This window comes from Bombus pascuorum, chromosome 6, assembly GCF_905332965.1.
Source record: "Bombus pascuorum chromosome 6, iyBomPasc1.1, whole genome shotgun sequence".
Classification (NCBI taxonomy): Eukaryota; Metazoa; Arthropoda; class Insecta; order Hymenoptera; family Apidae; genus Bombus; species Bombus pascuorum.
In genome coordinates, this window is record NC_083493.1 from 18,137,659 (window position 1) to 18,153,666 (window position 16,008).

The following is a 16,008-nucleotide window of genomic DNA, read 5'->3' on the forward strand; positions in this document are numbered from 1 at the left end:
GGACCAATATATAATTGTTTCGTGACGAAGGCTTATCGAGTCTGGCCGCTGTGCAGACAGGATATTAACTCGCGGCTGTGTTCTACAAACTTGGCATTATTGGCAAACATAGGACTCCGTTTATTATACCGAAACGAACGATCAACGAATATAGGTAAGTAATAGATTGACGGAAAATTAATTCCCTCTCTTTTTTTTTTTTTTTTTTATTTAAATTCGTATGAAAATAGCATCAAGACGTTCGAAACGTCGCTGTGAAATTAACTGCCCATTCGATTGGGCAACATGCTCACGCGTAAGACAAGATCCCATTTTCTTTCTGGTTAGATATTCTGATGAAACGTATGACGATAGCGTTCACCGGGCGAGCCTCGTTTCCTGAAACAAATCCTCGTTACATTCTTTACGAGGTTGCCGACAAAACTCTTGAATCGAGCCTTTCTCTTCTGCCTATCCCTCTCCGTTTCGCCTTCTCGTTACTTTCGTCTCGCGTTCGTGTCTTCTTTCTCTTCGTCCTCGTGAACGTACCTACCGAGCCTTGGTACGAAACAAAAGAAAGAGAAGAAAGAGAAGAGAAAGGGGAAAAGGCAAGAAGATTCGCGCAATCCTATAGAACGTGAGAGGAAAGAATCGCGGTCCGCGGCAGACAACTTGCCGATAGATAGACAAACCAATTTCTTACGACATCACATCTGGTCGTAGCCAGCATCCGCCCAGTTACATTCTTTGGCCCGTGCGTGTCACCAGTCGAGACTTCTAGAGCCATTTTTCTCAGCTCCGTACAAAAGGTCCATCGCGTGTCGTTAACGGAAATTCCGATACGTGCGCGTTTTTCCACAAACGGAGGAAAACCGGAGGTTCTTTCCTCGGACTCGCACGCTTCCTCGTAGTCGCTAGGCAAGCGCAGAATTTCCTCTCCCTCGGTCTTCCTATTTCTCCAAATACACGTATGGAGCGTATCCCTTTTCTTCTTTGTATTTCTCTCGGCGTCTCCTCTTCTCTTCTCTCGCGCAATTTCCTCCCTCTTTTCCAGAGCCGCCGCACACCGCCTTATACGTTTGGCCACAGAGGGAGGAAAAAGGACGAAGGAAGGAAGCAGGGGCGCGAGGAGGGTAAGCGAAGAACGCAGCAGGCTTTTCGCATTCCACGCGCTTCTAAGCAATAGTTTAAATCCATCTAACGGACGACCCGCTAACAATCGCAAAACGCTACTTTGACAAGCGAAAGATCGTTGAAGGATCGCGACGCGATATTATTTCTCTGCCGTGTAAACGATCCGGTCTCGGCCGTGTCTCGCCCTGCTACTCGATCGATTTTACCGATTTTAACAGCGAGGCAAACAGCCTGGCGAGTCCCTCGCGTATATCTCACCCTCGTTTCATCTCATCTCGCTTCATTCCGCTTCCTTTTTCTCCAACGGCGAGGAACGATCATCGACGGCTTTTGTTTAGGCCTCGCAAACGGACACGTCCCAACACCCTGTATAGATTATCTTGCATCTGAAATGAAATCTCGCGTCGATGCCCAGGCAAACGCATAGTTGGAGAGTAGGATAACGCGAACGAACGGTTCGTACGCTTTTTCAGCGCAACACTGTTTCGAATCGTTAACGAGATGAAGAAGAAAAAGCGAGAACGCATTCGCGGCAACTGTTCCCTCCTTGCCTCGAAAGGAAGCACAGGACGCAAAGTATCTACGAAGTAAGTACGACGAGTAGTTAATTCTTTATCCATCCAAGTACTTGCGAAGAGCAAAAAAGGAAGGATAGGACGAAGAGAAAGCTGTAGGAAAGCAGAGGAGGCGAACGATTCATATCGAGAGATCCGTCGAGGCAGGTCGCTCGATCAGAGAAAAGTTTGCGAAAGCCGCGTCAAGATCAAGGATAGACGGTCGAAGGATGGCGCCTTACAGATTGCTGCGGCAATTCATGGTCGCCGTTAGTAGTACGCCATGATCGCGTAGCGCCAACTACGTGACCCGCAACGGATCGAAACGGACAGTTAGCGCAGGCATCGCTAGATCGAAGATCGAAAAAAATCATCGATTCGCATCGGTTCGAACTATCGATTATATAGAAAAGCTTAAGCAAATATACACGAGATAAAGATAGATTTCGTATGAAAACTTTATTATATAAAAGACCGTTTTAGAATGAAAGTCGGAAAATCCGCACAAGTCCGGATATCTCGACGACAGGCTGAATAGGAGATTATTCAAAGACAATAGGAGAATGACAAAGCACACGGTTATTTGTAATTGAAATTAGCTGTCAAGGTATAATTACGCTGCTCTAGAGTCTCTGCCGAATGGTTTAGGCACACTAGCGTATAGGCATTGACATAGAACGCTGTTATATCGCGATCCAGGTGTATACATGGCGCGCAGAGAGTATACCGTTTCCAACATCCATCACCCTTCCACGCTCGCTGTCCGAGCTCCGTGTCCGTTCTATTCTAACTTTTCCACTAATTTCGTATCGACGTTAAACGCGCGTATTATTCGATTCTAAACTAAATTTGCTCCACTCCAACAAATCTACCGTAGTGATTCAGGACGAACGCGACGACATTCGAAAACTTGCCGCGTTCGTAGCCCGGATAACCAACGCACTTTGCGCGTCCTATTTAATACGAATCGATAAACGATCTTGAGACGAAATGAAAGAATCGTACATGTAATTATAAGTATCGATCCCGCCTCGAGGGCGTGTAACCTTACGCTTCTCCGCCTGGGTATACGATTACGGCACGATACGAGTACGCGTCTCTAGGCCGATTAGCCTAGGGCGGCACTTTCAGCTTAGGACGCGAGCCTAGGTGTCGTTAATCGAGAGTTCGCGGAGAAATTTAGGGCTTCGAGCGGAGCTAGCACTCGTGCCCCGGATTTTGGGAAACCCTAAAAGCCCGCGCGCGCAATCTTCTCTGTTGCGGAGATATACGGATACGCGTCCGTGAAGCTACGTTACACACACGCGATCTTGCACAGCCGCGCAAGAAACACACACACACACACAGAATTTTGGTGTTTGGCTGCAAACGTTAGAAACTCGGAAAGCGAGATTCTAGAGCGCAATGCGCCATCTGGCAGCTACCCAGAATTTCCATCTCTTTTCGACCCCTACTATCTCTTTCACTCGTCCACATTGACGCACCCACCTTCGCTTTCCCTGTCCCACCTCTTTCCTTTCTTCCTAGCACACTCCTTACCGGTGTACGGAAAAACGGGGTGGAAGTAAAACAGACGAGAGACAAAAAGAGACTAGGAAAATGTCCCGAGAGGAGGGATATTCTCTTAAAGACAAAAAGAAGAGAATAGAACAGGTACGCGGGTATACGTACTTATAGAATATCTATCTATACGGTCCCTCCTTTCCTTTTTCTCGCCGTTTTCTATTTTCCCCTCTTTCTTTTTTCCTTCTCTTCTCTTCTCTGTTTTGATACCCAGATACGAGTACTACCGCCTTCCTTTGTTCCCCTCGCCCCCCTCGCCCCCACCGCCCCACATTCACCCTTCGTATCTCTTCCGCTTTCTTACAGCCCTCCCCGAGTCGACATAGAAAGACCTTCTTCTCCGAGTCCTCGGATAGCTCGCTGTAGTTTTCTTTGCATTTTAATCGACCCTCGGCTACGTTCCTCGCCAACATATCGGCCAGCTTCGCCAACCTCGGTCCTCGTTTCGTTCTGCTTCTTCTACCAGCATGAGCTCCACTAGCTGAACGTGGCCCAATACGTGTAATCAACTCGAATACCAACCACATCGCTAAAAGCTATGATCGCCTGATTTTCCTCTTCCTCTTCCTCCAGTTTTCTCTGCCTAACCGTCTGCGTATTCCTGCCTCCTTCCCTCTTCTCTCCACTTATATCCACTTTTGCTTGTCGCCACAACGCTGACATAGAGATTCGATTATTTTGACGGATCGCCGAACCGGATAAAGATCCCTTAGCAACATCGCCGACTTTATGAATGTGCATCGCAAACACGACGGACCAGTCCTTCTTATTTCCTCGCATCTTCCATAAGAATTTCCCCGCAGCTTTCTCCCGCTACACGGACGGGCTGCATTTATAGGTAACGTTTACCCAGCCAACATTCATAATCCTGCCTTTTCGATTTGGTCGCACATACCAAGATTATAACGTTGCCGAAGGGAAATAAAATCTTTCGTCGATTTTTGTCGAATCAAGCAAATCTTGTTTGATTTCTAGTCTATTCTAGTCTAGTCGAAGCGAGCACGAATCGAGAAATCTTCTCCTAATTATTTATTCTTCATGCGATTATTAAAAATTCAAAACAATTTAATTTGAATCGATTACGGTTCTCGATTCACAAATATCACAAACGATTCTTCATTTTTATTTTCGCTGCATTTTTCGTCGGTATTAATGCTCGCGATATAGCAGTTTATTATACTACACCGTGACCATCGAACCGATTAAGAATAGAATTCGATCATCGCAACAGTTTCGTGGCGAGAACGAGAGATCCGATGGTGCAGTGGCATGCAGTTTTACAAATGCGGCCGAAAGTGCAACGAACCTGCAGCGCACTCCTGCAGCCGCGTATACGACGCGACGCGATGCGACGCGACGGGATGGGACGGGACCGACGACCCGATCGATCGAGACCACTCGATTAGACGAACTCGCTGCAGACCAACTTCTTTCGCGTATGCTAATCATCGTTTTAGAGGCGTTCTCCATTTTCAAGCGTCGCCACGTAGCAATTATAATACCGACAGATGCAGAAGCGTAACAAACGCAAGAAGACGAAAAAACGTAAGAAAATGTTAATAAATATTTAACCTTGCCGGTTTCTTTAAATTCTACAAATTCTTTTCATATTTCAATCTCGTTCTTCTTTCAAGGGGCAAAGTTTACGATACGAGATACGAAGTATCTTTCTTTCGTAAACAAAATTAGCCTAGACTAATTTTCGTGGCAAGATGCAAACAGTTACTACCTGTATTTTAAAATCTTCTTCCGTTCGGTTGCGATTTACACGAGAACTTTCCTCACCGCCTCCGCGATCGTTGTTTCGTTAATGGAAAACTCGATTACAGATTTTTCGTGTAAAATAGTTGGTCACCGGTTTGACATCAAAGAAATTAAAAACGCAAATATTGTCATAACCAGGCCGAACGTGGCTCATTGCGCTACTCCGCCTTCTTCGCTCCTCTTCTTCCGCGAAATCGAAAATTCTGCGTGACCACGATCCTGCGAATCGTAAACGTTCCAATACGACAAAACATTTTACAGAACATCATAGACGCTCGATTTAGCTGGAAATCGAGTGACGGTATTCGTGTTACTTTTATCTAGCTCGTAAATATTCATACGAAATACTCGCGACATCAACGGTTTCCCGTTACCTCTTTCAACGGACATTTCCCCTCGTTTGCACAAATTAGGGACGGTTACATCGGAGAATCGATGTCAAAGACAGACGAGTCACCTGCTCTAACAAGGATAGAAAATTAAAATACAAAGTAAATACTCTACCAGTCTACCAGTCTACCAGTCTACTAGTCTACCGGTGCCGCGTCGTTACAAATTGAAAAAAGGAAAGAACTTTCTATTCTTTCTTCCTTTAATTTTATTATACTTTACCGCATCTCCGTTTGCGTCCACCATTATTGATTAATCCTCTCGACGAACGTAACGAATGTATCGTAACTTTTTCCTCTTACAAAGGAATTTTCATCGTATTCTGATCTGCTCTAATCCGGATAATCCGTATATCGATATCAGACGAACAGCACGAATATATTTAAATACGAAATACCAATCGACGGATTCTAGTCTCGCTCAACGACCAAGGAATTATAACTTCCTAACTCGTCCGTTGCATGCACAACGTCGGGTCTTGTCATCGTTCACGGCCGCGATTCACCGCAACGAATTTTCATAAGGCAGCCGACTAGGCACTCGGATAAATATCTTGGCATAAACGTTCGTAAATACGGACAAGGAAAACATTTCTTTCGTCGAATTTAATCGCTAAATGCGTAAAACTATCATTCACCTACTATAAAAACTGTGCGAAAGCACAGTGACATAAAGTGACACTAACTTTGACAAGAACAGCGACGAGACAGCTTGCAGCGTTCGCGGTTTATCAACGGCGTTTATTAACCGAGTCGAAGCGCGTATACCAACTGTCAATAACAAGCGAAACTCGCACGTGAATTATTCACGGTGAGTCAAGAATTCCGATCTCGTAACTTTCTCAATTGCGATAAACGGAACGGTATACATTTTAACGATAACCGATTCGCCTTACGATAGTTAAATTTGACCTGACGAATATCGCTCGGCATTCGTACAAAATTCGTTGTAACGGTACAACGTCCACGTGTACTAATAAAATAGACAAAAAAAAAAAAAAAAAAAGGCAAAAATATCGAAACGTCTAAAAAATCCGTTTAAAAAATAAATCCGTTTGAAAAGCGAATGAAAGCTTAGTCGAAGGGCGCGTAGATAATAAAAAATTGGTATCGTCGTCGTCGAGTATTTGTTTCGACTGGATTTTTATGTTTAATAAGTTTTCTTTCGAACCGAATCGAAACGGTTGATACGCGACGACGGACGCGACTGACGAAATTCTCTTCTTTTCTTTCTCTCGTCTCTGATCAACTGCTCTTGATTTGTATATACGTCATGTACATCTGACATCGGTTACCTTGACACAGTGGCACAAATGTAAACAGAGGCAGAACGCTCCGGTCTGACCCGGTTTTAATATCCTCTACTTACTTCGCCGTCCTTATTTCGCCGTTCCGCATGCGTTACCCTTGCATCGATTCCCAATGGATACCCGATTGCCAAAAGGCGCAATGCGCTTTTGCGCGCTTGTAACAACGGATGTGCGCATTATGCATATACGTGTGCATGCCACGAGACTCTATTTTATCGACAACAACGTATTTAAAAGCATTTGCAAAGGTCAATCGAGGGAAAAGATTCGAGCAAAGATTTTACATTCGAAAGCTTTTACGATCGATAGCTTTTTATCTTTTAACTTGATCGATCCTAAGTCTACGCATGACGTAATGTTTATTCTATCGTCGAAGAAAGTGAACAAAACGTATAAAAACGTCGGTTTCGCGAGTTTTCGTTTAATATTACGCAGGTATAATCAACACGATAGATTTATCGCGTCAATGATATTCTTCCGAGCGAAATTGTAAAACTCTGAACCCTTTCGTTCTCGAATCGAACACCACACCTCGAACACCAACCGGTGCCCGATACTTCATATCTGTTGCTTCGAATAGGCGTAACGTTCGATAGGTGGTAAGTGGATCGATGAATCTTTAAGAGCTCGATTAGATGTACATGACCCCGTTTCTTTTCCCTCCTCTGCCACGTCGAGACAACGAAAAAGCGCCCCTGAATGAACGTACTTGAGAATCGGAGCATCTCTTTTTCTTCCTCTTTCTCTTTCTCTTTCTCTTCCTCTTCCTCCGCAGCCCCCGGGCTAAAATCTTACACGCCACTAATTGCTACCATTGTCTCCGATGGGGAAGACCGAAGCACCACCACCTACAGCGGTAGCGAGCCGCAACCACCGCCCTTTTCTTTCCTGCTAAATCTTATCCTGCTCGTCGATCTACCTTCCCCCTCCATCTTGCCAAAAGTCTAAGTTACTTGCTGTTTGCTGCACCACGTACACAGCCGGTTCTCTAACCAACCATATATGTACACATATGTACACCACCGCGATTCGCTCAGCCAAACGTAGAACGCGACAATGAATTATCTCCGTCGATTCTTAACTCCTGCCTTCGAGTTTTTGCTAACTTGTTTCCCTTCGTATTTCGTATCTACCTCGAGATTGAAAATGTTCGCGCATACAATCGTATACTTATCGACTGATCGTGATCGTTGCCCGTGCTTGAAATTTTGACTTGAAAGTCAATAGCGTACAAGTTGTTTGCCATCGTGTAACAGAGAACAAAGTAACTATCGTCGATGTTTCTTCGATGTTCGTTTAACTGTAACTTTAGCTTTCAGCACAAGGAAAACCCGCATGTCCTGCGTCCGACCATTGAAAGTACATTCCCTACCTGATCGTAACATACGTGCTCCATCTTTCGCTTAGGACGAGCGATGATTTTTATGGATAAGAATCCTTTTCCATCCGGCGTTATTACCCGTTTGTTTCCTTGCTTCTTCTTTCCTGACATAATACGACTGTTCGTTTCGTATCCTTTTCTATCAGACAATTTCGCCGCCGCCCTTTCACGCTTCTTTTATTCGCTATGTACCGTCTTGCTTTCCCAACATATCCCATACACCGTTTTTCAATCATCGACTTATTTATTTTCGCTACTTGCATGCAAGCTTCGTTGCTGCGAAAGTTAACAAATCCAAGTTTAACCAGCCAAAGTTTACCTACCGTCGATCATACTTTCGTACATACTATTCATATTAAACGATTTATCTTGAATAACGGCAAACGAAGGATATAAAAATTACTTTACTAACACAAACGATAATCGATAATCACGATAAAAAATAAGGTCACGGGAGAAAAATACCAACGAAATTCTCTTGGTTGGTGAAGATACTTGCGTCGCAAGTACGATATTTAGAAATACCGTGGACATACGCGCGATTTATACGCTAGATCGTTCGTATCTATAGCGCTTGAAGAGCGGATTGCATCTTCGAAGGGGAAACCATCCGGATTGTATGTATGCTCGTTGTATGCTCGTCGAAGTATCTGAACAAAGTTCACCGACTCCACTGGCTTGGCCTATTTTTTCACACACACGCCGTGGTGTACCTTCTTTCTTTCACCCCTTCCTCCTCCGCGCTAACCTGCCGACCCCTCTCCTTTCTTTATTTCTTTCTTTTTTCCTTTCTTCTTTTTTTGAAAGAAGATGAGTACATGACTACACCCGAGCTAAGCCACACACGTACTTTGTGTCAAAACGTCTGAGATAAAAGGCGGAGCATTACCCTGTGCGCGGAAAATGGACGACGCGTTCCTTTCTCAGATAAAAATATAGAATCTCCGATGTACGTGACAGAAGAACACGATACCTCGAACAAGGTACGAAGGAGAAAATTAGAAAACCATGAACGAATTGCCAACTATAAATTATCGTTACCCCGTAATAAATTGATATCAACCCTTCGATGAACGAAATATCTTTGGATATGAATTTTATTTAGTTTGGTTGACTAAAAATGCTTACATGTACATTTTAAAAAATGTTAAGTTGTAAAATTGCACAGGATGATTATATATCTATCGAGGAAATGTTACAAAGTGAAACTAATTACCCAATTTCGCTACATACGCGAAACTTATATTATATAGTTAGATATACAATGTAGACTGCTATAGATCAGATTCTAGCATATTTAAGAGAGGAAGATTTAGCAGAGGGTTGGATAAATGGAGCGGTGATGAAAAATAGCGTAAGAGTATAGGTAGCCGGCTAATTTAAAGGCAGATACGCGACAGGTATGTTAAGTAGGTTAAGTAAGTATAGGATAGTATATTCGCATAGGTTACGAGAAACAGGGATATACACGTGTTCGATATGAGACGGGATATCGAGAGATTTGGGGTGGGAATGCGGATTGGTGCTCCGAGAAAAGTACGGGAGCGTGCCAAGCCAAGTTGACAAATAAATTAATCTACCAGAAGCTAATCGGAAGAAAAGTTTGTATGAGAAAATAAATCGTTTTATCGTAAATATATATTTCCGGAGAATGGCGTTTTAAATCGTGTGCGTTGTTGCTCGAGGCAGAAGCAACCTATGCGTTGTCAAGGGCCAAGCGTTCTCCAGTCGTCTTTGGTCTACCGACTATGTACCTGCTTGTTCCTCGATGCATACGTATGCCTCTACATAACGTATGTATTCGTAACACGAGTCTGTTCGACTGAAAACGACGTATATATGACGCGTACATTGGTATACAAGTGAGAAGGAAGGTGAACACACCACACGTTCGTATAGAGTCAGTCACGTCGAAAGAGCAGATTAGGGGGCCTTCACGACGTAACCAGAGATGAAACCGCCGCCACGAGCGACTCTAATTTTGCGGTGGAGTTTCTTGCGAATCTTGAAAATCCTTTCGTGTCGTCGGCAAAGGCACGAATCGTCGTAAAACTTACCGAGGGGAGATTTTATCGCTCACGGTGCCGCCTCGTTAACTTTTATCGACATTTCCGGCTTCCATCTGACTTGCGTCCTTCGCGAGTTCCATCGAACGCTGTTTTTTACGCTACACCGTTACGTCAACGTTAACGTTAAAATCGTTAAAGGTGGGAGAACGCACACAACAGGCGAAAATATGATATAGAATCAAGCACTCGTTACAATATTTAGCGAACGAAACGATTCTCTGTATACGGATCGCACGTTTTTCCAGTGGTGTCCGTAAAAATATAAATTTGCGAATACAACGATCGATTTCGATATTAGACGTAACGATAAGAACGTAAATGGGAGCGAAGGTAAAAATGGTTGTTGTTACGATAAGTAGTTGGAATAGCCGTGTAATATATTGCCGAAAATACTGAGAAATCGAATAAACGGGTCCACGCACAGTTGGTACGTATAAAGATGGTCAATCCACTGGTAATCTTGCTTCTGTAACTGTAATCGGATCATGCTCTCTACGGATTTACTCCGTGTGTTTCAGGTTCGGCGGTCTGATTGGATTTGTGGTCGGGCCTGGATTTAGCATTAAGAAGGATGGGTTGGACGCTGACCGTTCTTGGGGTGGCTTTAGCCATTGTCGTTGTGGCTAGCGCCGCCCTGGCACTTTACAGAAGGAGGTAATTGCACCACTATATTTTTTAACAAACACGTTCGGTGACAGCTCGCATCAGAGATTTTCGAGATTCACGATTCACGATTCACGATTCACGGGAAATTTTAGTCCCGTTGCTTCTAAGCTTACATTTACCGTTCCCTAGTGACGAATAGATAACATCTTTCAACTTCTTGCTTCCCTCTTCGCTGAAACATCGATGGTAACAGTTGTTGCGATCCTATAGGCTCGTTGTACAGGCCCGCGATAACAGAAACGTTCTTTCACGCGATAAGCTCGAGTAGTGTTTTCTTGTTTCTGTATTTTCTCGCGTTACACAACAGGTACGTTCGCAAAGACTGGTAAATACGGCGCGTGCAACAGGTTAAAGGGTCGTTCAGCTACCAATTGTATCGGTGACTTCTTATCTCACCTGCCCTTTTCTCTCATCCAGTTTATCCTTTTTTCAGCAAAACCATCTCTTTACGACCTGCAGGCGACTTTCGTCGATAGATTCGTTAAAGGATCGAGAAACCTGAGAATTTGTGATAATCGTAATAACAAGGCAGGTAGCCTCAAGTTGGATCGTTGAAGGTGCGACGACATTTAAAAAACCTCCTCCAGGCTCATCTCGAGCACTCTACACTTTACTTGTTAAGAGAGAGAGAGAGAAGGCTTTGTTAAACGCTTTGATCTCTATACGATAATGCCCTACTTTTTAATCGTAAATCATCGAACGCATGAAATCGTATCACATAAAATCATATAAAAGGTCAATAACATAAGCAAAAATATATATATATATATATATATATATATATATAGATATGGTAGGGAAAGATTCAAGTTCAAAAAGCGTGTGCCGAGCCTTTCGCCCGCAATCGATTAAACAACTGTTGCCCGGGAATGCAGCGAAATTTTATTTTACATTTCAGTATCACACTTGATAAAATTCATTTCTCCTCGTTGATCGATTCCTCGCTCACCCCTTTGACGAGCGCGCATCCCCCCCCCATACTCTTAATAGTAGCATATTCCCGCTATTAGTCTGCAGTCGAACGCTCCATGTGACCAAACACCTTTCTCACTGGCATATCGAACGTTAAAAAAAGGAGGAGGAAAAATGTGAAAAAAGCAGCTCGATCGGTTCACGGCGACGTTTGTCATAACCGATATCTAACCGTAAAAGCAATTTTCACACGATAAATAACGAATATGTAACGGGAAACATGCTAATGTAATTTTATCGAGGCTACTAATAATAACAATTGCTTGGAATATTGTCCGTAGGTATTGCATCAACTGGCAATGGGGCGCTAGAAACATTTGGAACATCTGCGAGCAATGGCGACAAAGGCTATCGTGGTTATGGGCGCCGCGAGAAGAAAAGGTACATTTTGATAAAACGGAGGAAATAAAAACTTTAAAAGGAAATAGAACATTCGTTTAAATTTTGTCACTCGAAAAGTTCAAATTCCGACGATTCGTTACGATGGATTTTCCAGGTTGGTTTAGTGAAAGCACAACATCCAATAGCCCAGACAATTCCCGGCTTATATCGACAACCTGGAAATGCATCTCAACATTTGCTTCACAGCGACAGCGACCTCAGACTCGACGCGCAAGGAGCTTTCACCAGGTATTGCGGTAACGAACTGCGAAATCAACTCCCGATTCGATTATATGCGTAATTCACTGGACGTTGGTCAATGAACAGCCATATCGCGCATTGTGAACCGATAAAGCGATTATTTCTTCGACGAGGACGAAACAACCACGACAGATAATAAATATAATTTTATCGTTAACCGAACCGTGGAAGAAATCGCCGTGTAAATTACGATAGGGTGAAGCCATCGCGCGTTAATTTTATTACGACACAGAACATCGTCGAAGCGATAGACCGGTATCCGCGAATTTCTTATATTTTGCTTGATGCGATCGGCCACTTGATGACACAGCGATAACTTCTTATAACAATATTACTACGATAACAAGCACTCGGAATATAATTGGCTAAAACCATCGATAGCTCGACTAACTTACAATCGAATAACAGTGTCGTTATTGAAAGCACTAAATCTTAATTATTGTCGTTACTATACGTTGATCGACCCCCTCGTGCATTCGTTGTTTCAAACAACGAACATTAAATAAATCTCGGTTCGAAACGATCGTTAAAGTATTTATATTCGAAGGGAAAGTTACGCGATTTCCTTTCTTCGGTAAGCGTGTACCATGTCTACGCAGCCGGCCAATCGATACTCGTTTTGTTAATATTTCACGTGACAACGAGCGAAAACCGCGCTGCTGCGAAATATGTGAAATCAAATCTGCATCTCGCACCGCGTCACGCGGCCAATATTTCATATTCGACAAATGAACAGTTCGGCTTAATATATGCGCCGAATTGGAAACGATACATATCTGCGCGATTCCAGCGTTCGATATCATCAGTGTGATAAAAGTATCATATTTAGAGAAATGAAAATCAGATCGAAAAACAACGTTCCAACCAACTCCATTCGCCACTCGTGTATAAAGCGAGAGACGCGAAGAGAGTAAAGAAACGCTTTGACCAACAACATAGAACAACATACAACGGAGGAAAGAATAAAAAGGCTTGTTCGTCTCAAAACGATATAAACTTGCTATATTTGCAGATTCGAACCGGTAGATAGAGATCTTCATCCGCCTCTGGGCACTGCTACCGGCAGCACCATACCACCGCAGCCTTTGAGACCAGCACCTCAACCAAGGCCAACTTCGCGTCCAAGGCCATCTCCGCTTCAAACCTCCAGCACAGTAGACTACCTGAGAATGCAAGAAGCTGGCCCGGCACCTTTGACACCGCCGCCGCCTTTGCAGAGAGCACCGATTCCTTCGAGATCGAACGGCCCGTCGATCTTTCTTTTCCAGAGCGAGCCGGTGAAAAATTATGGTCTACATCAAGCATCGAACGACCACGGTTCGTTTAGATTCGACGGCGAGAAACCGAACACCATGACGAATGAGAATATTCAGATGACACCGTACGGCTCGCAAAATCACATCGACGCAAGACTGAGATACGAATTCGAGGAAGAACCGAGGAAAGAGCAGAATAGGCACAATCCTTACAGGCAATTCGATACCGGCCTCGAATCGACAAGAATTAGGTACGGTGTACATGGTGTGCCTATAGCTACGCTAGATGGGAAAGGGGACGAGGACAACAACACGAGCTACGGCAGTTACGACATCGTCCAAAGGAGTCACATAATACGGCAACATGTCCGGAATGATTCGAGAGGCTCGCCAAGCAGTTTCGATATGACGAATTCTTCGAATGCCGCCAGCCAGACTATCATGGGATCGATATACGGATCCGAGGAACTATCCAAGATGCTTCGCGGCACTCAGAGTCTCGACAACGACCTCGATCGTAAGACCAACGAGATGCAAAGCATCGAGATGACGCCCTTTACAAGTTCCAGCATTCAGGACGATATCAGCCCGTGCTACCTGTTTCACGAGAATCAAGGGTTGCAAAAGGTCTCGCAGTATATTCAGAGCTTACCCGATCTTCCTATATACGACTCGATCAACGAGCTCGGACATCACCGAGATCAGGATCGCATCCTCTACGATGATACGATTCAAACATCGATCAACACGTTGAAGGTCAACGGTGAGACAGCTTCCAGTCCGATACCGCCGCCACCCGCGCCACCTGACCCACCGAAAGATGTGCCAAAGAAGAACGGGCAGACAACCGGCGAAAGAATATTTAACGCTCTCAGATTGGTCACGTCTCACAGCTACATCGACGCCTCGGAATTTTACAAGTATACGTCAGATTAATCATTCTGTGAAGAAAAAAAAGAAAAAAAAAAAAAAGAAAAAAGAAAGAGAAAAGAAAAGAAAAGAAAAAGGAAAGAAAAAAAAAGAGAGGAAAGAACTAGAAGAAATTTTCGTACGAATAAATATTAACAATTTTCTTCTTGATTGTTATAGCTCGGTCGTATCCTCGGCACAACAAGTTCAACGTTTCACCTTCCCATCGAGATCTCCGTCTTTGGTGGTGGATGATAACTCCACTACCAGGTTGCACGATGAAGTTCAGGACATCTACGCGGAGAACGATTCCGATGTGATAGGCCCGGACGGCTCTAGGCGTAGCTCCGATCTTTACAGTCCTGAACTCAATTTAGAAGCGCATAGAACCGCACAAGAGGTATAGTACGCGTCGAGTCTAGGAAGACGTTAGAATATTATTAAAATTTTGATCGTCGTATTAAATATTTACGATTTTAGGTGTACAATAGTTTACAAGATCCACCGTCGTCGCCGTTGTTGGTTAAAGATCACAGTCAAGAGGTTTACACGTATATGACTGATCCCAGCTTCACGAGAACCTCAGAGGTACGACTATACTATACTATCAATCTTGGTTATATTTTAAACTTTATTCGATGAATCGTATCATAGTATATATCATTTCACTTTCAGGATATTTTAAACAGTATCGAGCAAAGGAAAAAAAGTATGGAGAGATTGAACGGTATCCACGAACTCAACGAACTCGATGACGCTGATTCGTTAAGGTAGCCTTCGATATACGATAACTTGGTCGATCTGTTTTAAAAAGCAAATTAATCTGCAACTTATTTCACAGAAAACGAAACAGTCACGACTTTTTTGTCGCACTGGAGGAAGCGCAATTGAAGCGAAAGTTCTCACAGGTACAATTTCACTTTCAGATATATTGATTTTCTGTTAAAATCAGTTCTGTTTAAATATCATTTCATTCGCAGGCATTCGTCACAAACTACACGATGAACGATTACAACGACATCAATCCCGGATGTCGTCGTGGACCTCAGGGGCCGGATCCGGAGCCACCGCCGGATGAATCGAACCTAAAAAGGGCAATAAGCTGCGAAAGTGTATGCTCGGATACCAGTGTAGTGTTAAACGATCTCGAAGAAGCACCTGTCGTCGGTCATGTGTGCGTCGGTGTCCAGTACGACAGATGGGGTGGCCGAGGTGCTGATAGCGAGGGTGATCTCGCGGTCAGCGTTCTCGAAGCCAGAGATCTCGTCACCTCGGATGGACAACCTGCTCAAGATACCTTCGCCAGGTTTGAACATTTCGTCAAGCTTATTACCTTTGATACTGATTAGATTAAAAACCCGACGAGCGAAATAATTTCCAGGTCCGAGATTGAATTATATCAGGGAAAAGATCGTAGGAA

General features: G+C 43.8%; 1 protein-coding gene across 1 annotated transcript in view; it reads left to right on the top strand.

Annotated features, from left to right (window-relative positions):
• LOC132908158 (uncharacterized) overlaps positions 1 to 16,008 on the top strand; it is a 58,990-nt gene that overhangs the window by 35,901 nt on the left and 7,081 nt on the right. The window contains exons 2-10 of the mRNA XM_060961866.1: positions 10,662 to 10,797; positions 12,063 to 12,162; positions 12,278 to 12,411; positions 13,436 to 14,599; positions 14,769 to 14,988; positions 15,069 to 15,176; positions 15,264 to 15,358; positions 15,430 to 15,496; positions 15,569 to 15,894. Of these exons, the coding sequence (XP_060817849.1) occupies positions 10,715 to 10,797; positions 12,063 to 12,162; positions 12,278 to 12,411; positions 13,436 to 14,599; positions 14,769 to 14,988; positions 15,069 to 15,176; positions 15,264 to 15,358; positions 15,430 to 15,496; positions 15,569 to 15,894 (2,297 nt within the window). The 5' untranslated portion in view covers positions 10,662 to 10,714. The remainder of the gene's footprint in view (positions 1 to 10,661; positions 10,798 to 12,062; positions 12,163 to 12,277; positions 12,412 to 13,435; positions 14,600 to 14,768; positions 14,989 to 15,068; positions 15,177 to 15,263; positions 15,359 to 15,429; positions 15,497 to 15,568; positions 15,895 to 16,008) is intronic.